We start from the raw sequence: 8,656 nt of genomic DNA, 5'->3' as shown, positions 1-8,656 counted from the left end.
TACCAGTAAGGACAGATTGTTCCCAGTAAGGAGAGCAGACTGGTCCCACTACAGACAGCCCGTCCCCAGTAAGCATTCCGGACTGGTCCCAGTAAGGAGAGCAGACTGGAACCAGTAAGGAGAGCAGACTCTAACCAGTAAGGGAGGCAAACTGGTACCAGTAAGGAGAGGAGACTGGAACCAGTAAGGGAGGCAGACTGGAACCAGTAAAGAGAGCAAGCTGGAACCAGTAAGGAGAACAGACTGGTCCCAGTACAGAGCCTGCTCCCAGTAACCATTCGGGACTGGTCCCAATAAGGAGATCAGACTGGTCCCAGTACAGAGCCCGTCCCCAGTAACCCCTCGGGACTGGTCCCAGTCCCCGGGCGGTGCCACCCCCGTGTCCCTGTCCCTGTCCCTGTCCCTCCCCCTCCTCTCACTCCCTGGGGGCAGCTCCGGGCCGGGCTCGCGCGTCCCCTCCGCTCCTTTTCCCGATTTGGGGCTTTTTGGGGCTATTTTGGGGGTTTTTAGGGGGTTTTTTTTGTCCCTTTTTCGCCTTTTTTCAACCCAAAAGATGTCGCAGCCCCAAGCGGGTCACCCCCACGCCGAGACCCTGGGGGTTGGCAAAGCCATCGCTGTCCTCACCTCGGGGGGGGACGCTCAGGGTAAGGGACACCCCCGGGGACCCCAAAATCGGGGGGGGGACCCCGGCACCGAGCCTCATTTTGGGGGAAAATCAGGGGAAAACGGGAAAAACGGGACTGGGAGGGACAGCGGCGACTTTGGGGGTGACCTTGGGGGGGACAAAGCCGGGAGAAGGAGTTTTGGGGGGGTCTGAGCTCGTGCCAAAAATTTTTTGGGGGGTTTAAGGGTTGGTGGCACCGGAGTTGCCCAAAATCGCTCGGATTTAGCCCAAAATGTGTTGGGCACAAAGAGGGGGTTCGGGGAGGGGGGTTGGCAAAGCCATCGCTGTCCCCCCCCCCCCCCCCCGGGGAAACTCAGGGAAAGGAGCGCCCTCGGGGACCCCAAAAATCGGGGGGGTGACCCCGGGACTGAGCCTCATTTTGGGGGAAAATCAGGGGAAAACGGGAAAAACGGGACTGGGAGGGACAGTGATGACTTTGGGGGTGACCTTGGGGGGGACAAAGGGGGGGGGGGGTTTGGGGGGGTTTTGGGGTGCGGGGTGTGACCTTGCCAAAATTTGGGGGGGGTTTAAGGGGCAGTGGCACCGGAGTTGCCCAAAATTGCTCAGATTTAGCCCAAAATGTGTGGGGCACAAAGGGGGGAGCGCGGGATATGGGGCGGGAAGGGAGGGGCCCAGCTTGGGGTCTGTCCCATCCCCCCCCCGTGGGTGGCACCTGGAAAATGTCACCAAATGTCACCCGGGGCAAAAATAACCCCGGGAGCTGTGGGGGGAGGGGCCCAGGGCTGCCCCACAGCGACCCCAAAGTGACCCCCAGAGACCCCCAGGGACCCCCAAGTGACCCCCAGGGACTCCAAAGGGACCCCCAGTGCCCCACAGAGACCCCAAAGGGCCCCAAAGAGCCCCCCAAGTGCTCCACAGAACCCCCCAAATGACCCCCAGAGACCCCCAGGGACCCCCAAGTGACCCCCAGAGACCCCCAAGGGCCCTAAAGGGACCCCCAAGTGACCTGGGAAGACCCCAAAGAGACCCCCCGGGGACCCCCGGTGCCTCATAGAGACCCCCAGTGCCTCCCAGTGACCCTCATCTGCCCCTCAGAGCCCCCCAGCTGCCCATGGAACCCCCCATAGCCCCTCAGTGCCCCCCAGGTGCCCCATAGAGATCCCCAGGTGACCCCCATAGCCCCCCAGCTGCCCCCCAGTGCCCCCAAGCTGCCCCCCCTAGCCCCCAGTGCCTCATGGAGCCCCCAGGTGCCCCCCATGCCCCCCCAGGTGCCCCCAAGAGCCCCCCAGGTGCCCCATAGAGACGCCCAAGTGACCCTGAGAGCCTCCCAAGTGCCCCATAGAGACCCCCAGTGCCCCCCAGCACCTCCCAGTGCCCCCCAGCCCCTGTCCTGCCCCCCCAGGGATGAACGCCGCTGTCAGGGCCGTGGTTCGGGTCGGGATTTACACCGGGGCCAAAGTTTATTTCGTGCACGAGGTGGGTGCTGAGCCCCCCCCCTCCCCTCCCCCAAATATCCACAACTCCCCTCTCCCCCCCCAAAAAAAAAAAAACCCATCCAAAACCCCAAACTTTTTTTGGGGGGGGTCGTTTCAACCTCTCTGTCTGTGTCGTTTCTCCCCCCCACCCCCACCCCCAATTTTCTCCAGGGGTACCAGGGGTTGGTGGATGGGGGGGACAACATCAAAGAGGCCACCTGGGAAAGTGTCTCCATGATGCTGCAACTGGTGAGGGGGGGGCACTGGGAGGGGGGGACACCGGGGGAGGGCACTGGGGGGGCATTAGGGGGGACAGTGATGGGGGGGGCAGTGATGGGGGGCAGGGATGGGGGGGCAGTGATGGGGGTGGGTATGATGCTGGGGGGCACTGAGGGGATATTGAAGGGGTACTGGGGGGGGCACTGGGAGGGGGAGGCACTGGGGGGAGCAGTAATGGGGAGGGCATTGGGCACGTGGCACTGGGGGGGCATTGGGTGGGGTACTGGGGGGGTAATGATGGGGGGGGCACTGATGGGGGGGCAGTGATGGGGGCAGTGGGAGGGGGCAATGGGTGGGGGTAATGATGGAGGGGCATTGGGGGGAGGTATTGAGGGGGTTACTGGGGGGGGCACTGGGAGGGGGGGGCACTGGGAGAGGGGGTCACTGAGGGGGGGGCACTGGGGGGGTAATGACGGGGGGCATTGGGGGGGCAGTAGGGGGAGCAGTGGGGGGGGCATTGATGGGGGGGCACTGGGTGGGGGTAATGATGGGGGGGCATTGGGGGGTATTGGGGGGTTACTGGGGGGGGCAGTAGGGGAGCAGTGGGGGGGGCACTAGGGGGGTAATGATGGGGGGGCACTGGAAGGGGGCAGTGATGGGGGGCACTGGGGGGGGCATTGATGGGTGGGGCACTGATGTGGAGGGGGCAGTGATGGGGGGGCAGTAATGAGGGGGCACTGGGGGGGGGTATGATGGGGGAGGCATTGGGGGGCACTGGGAGGGTACTGGGGGGGCAGTGATGGGGGCACTGGGAGGGGTAATGATGGGGAGGGGTCAGTGATGGGGGGGGGCAGGTTTTGATGGGGAGGGCCCTGATGGCATTGGGGGGGTGTCAGGTCACCGGCTGGGGGGGGAGGGGGGGTCCCAATGTTTTGGTGAAACCCGAGCCCAAACCTGAAAATAACCGAAACTGGAGCTGGAGCTGAGGAGGGGGATGGGAAGGGGGGGGGCTGGGTGCTGGAAAGGGGGAGATGGGGGGGGTTGGGTGCTGGAAAGGGAGGCTTGGGGGGGGGCAAAGGCTCCAAGACCACCCCGGGGATTTGGGGGGGGTCTTTCCCGCAGGGGGGACGGTGATCGGCAGCGCGCGGTGCCAGGACTTCCGGACGCGGGAGGGGCGGCTGAAAGCTGCGGGGAATTTGGTGAAACGCGGGATCACGAACCTGTGCGTGATCGGAGGGACGGGAGCCTGACCGGGGCTGACACGTTCCGGGCGGAATGGAGCAGCCTCCTGGCACAGCTCCAAAAAAACGGTACCTGGGGGACCCCCCCCCGAGACCCCCCGATAACCCCTGACACCCCCGAGACCTCCCGAGATCCCCCAATACCCCCTGATACCCCTAACAGACCCCAAGATCCCCCGATAACCCCCGCCCCCCCCCAACATCCCTGATACCCCCCGACACCCCTCAAGATCCCCCCGACACCCCTGATACTCCTGACACCCCAATACCCTCGACACCCCCTGACACCCCCCTGATATCCCCCGATTTCCCCCGACACCCCTCAACACCCCCCGAGATCCCCTGATATCCCCTGACACCCCCCAAGATCCCCCCAACACCCCTGATACCCCCTGACATCCCCTGGTATTACTCAACCCCCCAAAAACCCCTGACACCCCCAATACCCCCCGAGATCCCCTGATATCCCCCAACCCCCCTGACACCCCTGACACCGCCTGACACCCCCCACATTCCCCCCCCCCGATATTCCCCGACCCCCCCGGATTGTGTTTTGGGGGTGAAAAAAAAAAGGGGGGGGGGATTTTGGACCCAAAGCTGAGGGATTTGCAGTGAAAAAGAGAAAGGGGAGGGAGCAAAAGGGGGAGGAACAAAAATCAGAGAGGTTTGCCCCAAAATCAGGGGAGTTTGCCCCAAAATCGGGGGGGGGTTTGCCCCAAAATCAGGGGGTTGGCCCCAAAATTGGGAGGTTGGCCCCAAAATTGGGGGGAGGTTTGCCCCCGAATCAGAGAGATTTGCCCCAAAATCAAGGGCTTTGCTCAAAATCGGGGAGTTTGCCCCAAAATCAGGGGGTCTTGCCTCAAAATCCGTGGGTTTCTCCCCACCCCCTGCAGGGTTCCTCCCAACTCCGGGAGTTTCTACCCAATCCAATTTTCTTGCCCCAAAATCCCGGGAGGATTTTTTCCCCCCCAAAACCAAACCATCCTCCCCCAAATCAAAACTTTCCCCCAAAAACCGAAACTTTCCCCCCAAAACCAAACCTTTCCCCCTAAACCCAAGAGGTTTTGCTCCCAAACCGGGTCTGTTTTATCCCCGAATCCCGGTGTTTTGTTTTTTTTGTTTTTCCCAGGTGTGATCACGTCGGAAGAAGCCTCCAGGTCCCGGTTCCTGAACATCGTGGGGCTCGTGGGCTCCATCGATAACGATTTCTGTGGCACCGACATGACCATCGGCACCGACTCCGCCCTGCACCGCATCATGGAGATCGTCGATGCCATCACCACCACGGCACAGAGGTGACAACAAACCCCTCAAAACCCCCCTGACACCCCCAAAATGCCCCGAAGCCCCCCCAAGCCCCCCTGACATCCCCAACCCCAACAAACACCCCCCAACCCCGCCTGACAACCCCCAACCCCCCCCGACGACCCCCAATCCCCCCAACCACCCCTGGCATCGCCAAATCCCCCTGACCCCCCCCAAACCTCCCTGACACCCACAACCACCCTACAACCCCCCCAAACTCTCCCGACGCCCCCCAAACTGCCCCAAAACTCCCCCAAGCCCCCTGACACCCCCAACCCACCCAACACCCTCCAAACCCCCCTGACACCCCACAACCACCCCCAGCCCCCCCTGACACCCCCAATCCCCCCTGACACCCACAAACACCCCCTAACCCCGCCTGACAACCCCTAATCCCCCCTGACGACCCCCATTCCCCCCCGACCCCCCCCAACAGCCCCCTGACACCCTCAACCCACCTCGGCACCCCCGACACCCCCAAAATGCCCTGAAACCCCCCCAATACCCCCTGACACCCCCCACCACCCCAACAACTCCCCGACACCCCACAACCCTGCCCAAACCCCCCCGTACACCCCCTGACACCCCATAACCCTCCCAACCCCCCCCACCCCAAACACCCCCTGACACCCTCCAAACCCCCCCACACCCCCCAACCCCCCCCAACACCTCCAAACCCCCCAAGCCCCCCGACACCCCCTGACACCCCCCAGCCCCCTCAAACACCCCCACAACCCCTCTGACAACCCCAACACCCCTCAACTCCCCCTGACGCCCCCCCTACACCCCCCCCCATTCCCACCCCTCGGGGGGCGGGGGTTTCGCCCTTTGGGTTGAAGTTTGGGGTTCACCCCCTGTGTCCCCCCCTCCGCAGCCACCAGAGAACTTTCGTGCTGGAGGTCATGGGGCGTCACTGTGGGTAAGTCCCCCCCCTCCCCTTGTCTCTCCCCCTCCCCAAATTCAGAAATTCACCCCAAAAAACCCCCAAACCGCCTTTTTTTTCGCCAAAATTTTTCAGCTACCTGGCGCTCATCACCGCCCTGGCCTGTGGGGCCGATTGGGTTTTTATCCCGGAGTCCCCCCCCGAGGACGATTGGGAAGATCACCTCTGCCGGAGGCTGACGGAGGTGCCTGACCCCCCCTCCCCCCCAAAAAAAACAAAACCCCTCCTCCCTGTCTCCAGTTTTGTCCCCATTGTCACCTCCTCCCCCCCCCAGACCCGGCTGGGCGGCTCCAGGCTCAACATCATCATCGTGGCCGAAGGGGCTGTGGACAAACACGGCAAAGCCATCACCTCCGACGACATCAAAACCGTGAGGAGGGGGAGGGAAACCCCCCAAAAAATCCCAAAAAATCTCAGGGATTCACCCCAACCCCCCCCCAACAGAACCCTCCCGAGCGGGGCACCCAGAACCCACCCAGAGGGGTCAGGAGCACCCAAAGGAAGGAAATTCCCCCTTTTCCCACTTTCCAGCAGTTTTCCCTCCTGTCTGGATGGAGCTTCCCATGTCCCCCCCCCCTTGCCCCTTCTCCTGTCCCTGGGATCCCTCTTGGGCTCCTTCCCCCCCCCTTGGAGCCATCTCCCATCCCCCCCTTCCCTCCCTCTGGAATTTCCCCCCCACTTCCCTCTCCCTCTGCAGCTGGGAGCCCCAAACTGGAGCCAGAATTCCAGAGCAGGGGGGGAGGGAACCTCCCTGGATCTGCTGGACTTTTCCTGATGCCCCCCAGGATCCCACTGCCCCCCCAGGACATATTCCTGACGCCTGGAAAATTCCCTGACCCCCCAGGGGCTTTTTCTATGGAGCTGCTTCCCAGCAGGGCCTTCCCTGAAGTTGGGTTGGGCTTTTCCTGATGCGCCCCAGGATCCCACTGCCCCCCAGGACGAATTCCTGACCCCTGGGGAATTCCCTGATTTCTCCCCCCCAGGGCTTTTTCCATGGATCTGCTTCCCATGGAACCCTTCCTGGGGGTTGGGGTTCTTCCTGATGCCCCCCAGGACCCATTCCTGATCCCTGGAAAATTCCCTGACCCCTCCCCCAAGGAATTTTCCATGAACCTGCTTCCCAGCAGGGCCTTCCCTGAACCCTTCCTGATGCCCTCCAGGACCCATTGCCCCCCCAGGATAAATTCCTGACCCCTGGAAAATTCCCTGACCCCCCCAAGGGCTTTTTCCAACCCTTCCTGGGCTTTGGGGTTCTTCCTGATGCTCTCCAGGATTGGGAAGGGGTTTGGGGTGGGTGTGTGAACCCCTTAAATTTTAATTTTTTTTTTTACCCCCCCCCCAGCCTCCCCCAGGAGTGATCCCAAATCCTCTTTTCTCTTCCAGCTGGTGGTGAAACGTTTGGGATATGACACCCGGGTCACCATCCTGGGCCACGTCCAGAGGGGGGGGACCCCCTCAGCCTTCGACCGCATCCTGGTGGGCGGGGGGGGGGGGCCCTGGGGAAAGGAGGGGGGGAGCTGTGGGGGGGGGGGGGGGAGGGTGTCCTGGAGGGGGGAAGGGTGCTGGGGATGGGATGGAAGGGGTTCCAGGGGACAGGGGGGGATGAGGTGTTTTAAGTTTTTTTTTCGGGGGGGTGACATCACCCTCGCTGTGTGTCCCCCCCCCCAGGGCAGCCGTATGGGTGTGGAAGCCGTCATGGCCCTGCTGGAGGGGACCCCCGAGACCCCCGCCTGTGTCATCAGCCTCTCGGGGAACCAAGCGGTGAGGCTGCCCCTGATGGAGTGTGTGCAGGTGGTGAGTATTTGGGGGGGGACACCCCCAGGGACCCCCCCGGCTCCCCTGACCTGGGATGGGGCAGAAGGAAAGGGAGAAGGGGGAGGAACAGGGAAAAAAAAAGAAGAGAAAGCAAAGGGTGCAGAGCAAACCCCCCTCCCCCCTTTTTGTGTCCCCCCCCCTCCTTTCTGTCCCCTCAGACCAAAGATGTCACCACAGCCATGAACGAGGGACGCTTCGAGGATGCCCTGAAGCTGCGGGGCCGGTGAGAGTCCCACCCCTGTCCCCAGGACCCCCTCCCATCCCGTCCCCCAGGACCCCTCCCCCTCCTGTCCCCAGGACCCCCCCCCATCCCCCTCCTCCTCTTCTTTTCCAGGAGTTTCCAGAACAATTGGAATGTCTACAAGATGCTGGCACACATCCGTCCCCCTGCCACCAAGGTGGGCGAGCAGGGAGGGGACATTGGGGACAAAACAATCCTGGGGGTGCCGGGACACCGGGCACAGATTTGGGGGGGGGGGGCGTCCCCCCCTAAATGAGGGGCACAGGAAATGTGCAGAGGACCCCAAGCTGAGGGGGTGCTGGGGGGGGGGAGGTGGCACCCGGAGGTGTCACTTGGGTGACAAAGACCCCGTGGGGACCCCCGGACCTGGGTCAGGAAGCTCCAAGGGGCCTTTGGGAGGGGGTGGGGGGTCCTGGGGGGTGGCTCCTTTGGGTCCAGTTCTGGAGTCCTGGGTCCAAATTGGGAGTTCTGGGTCCAAATCTGGAGTCCTGGGTCCAGTTCCCGAGTTCTGGGTCCAGTTCTGGATCCCCCAGCACAGGAAAACTCTGGACCCGTTGGGGAAGGTCCTAGAGGTGCTGAGGGGACAGGATGGATCGGAACCTCAGCACATTCCCTGCCAATTCCAAAGTGTGTGGGGGGGGGGAACATCCCAAGGGATCTGGAGAAGCCGGAGCCACTCTGGATCCAGACTGGAAGTTGGGATTGGTCAGGCCTGGAAAAGGCTCCCAGGGATTCCTTAGGGCACCTCCCTGTCCATGGAATGGGGATCCAGGAAGATTGGGATGGGAATCA

At 62.8% G+C, this 8,656-nt stretch overlaps 1 protein-coding gene across 1 annotated transcript in view; it reads left to right on the top strand.

Moving 5' to 3' along the window:
* The first annotated feature begins 400 nt into the window (after positions 1-400).
* The window catches only part of PFKM (phosphofructokinase, muscle), an 8,887-nt gene continuing 631 nt past the window's right edge, over positions 401-8,656 (top strand). The window contains 13 exon segments of the mRNA XM_071732838.1: positions 401-644; positions 2,028-2,101; positions 2,272-2,350; positions 3,442-3,552; positions 3,555-3,629; positions 4,690-4,855; positions 5,740-5,784; positions 5,884-5,992; positions 6,083-6,178; positions 7,192-7,284; positions 7,477-7,602; positions 7,782-7,846; positions 7,958-8,104. Of these exon segments, the coding sequence (XP_071588939.1) occupies positions 554-644; positions 2,028-2,101; positions 2,272-2,350; positions 3,442-3,552; positions 3,555-3,629; positions 4,690-4,855; positions 5,740-5,784; positions 5,884-5,992; positions 6,083-6,178; positions 7,192-7,284; positions 7,477-7,602; positions 7,782-7,846; positions 7,958-8,104 (1,277 nt within the window). The 5' untranslated portion in view covers positions 401-553.

Source organism: Heliangelus exortis, unplaced genomic scaffold (assembly GCF_036169615.1).
Source record: "Heliangelus exortis unplaced genomic scaffold, bHelExo1.hap1 Scaffold_94, whole genome shotgun sequence".
In the NCBI taxonomy this organism is placed as follows: domain Eukaryota; kingdom Metazoa; phylum Chordata; class Aves; order Apodiformes; family Trochilidae; genus Heliangelus; species Heliangelus exortis.
The sequence above is the reverse complement of the archived record's forward strand: the minus strand, read 5'-3'. Positions and strand labels throughout refer to the sequence as shown.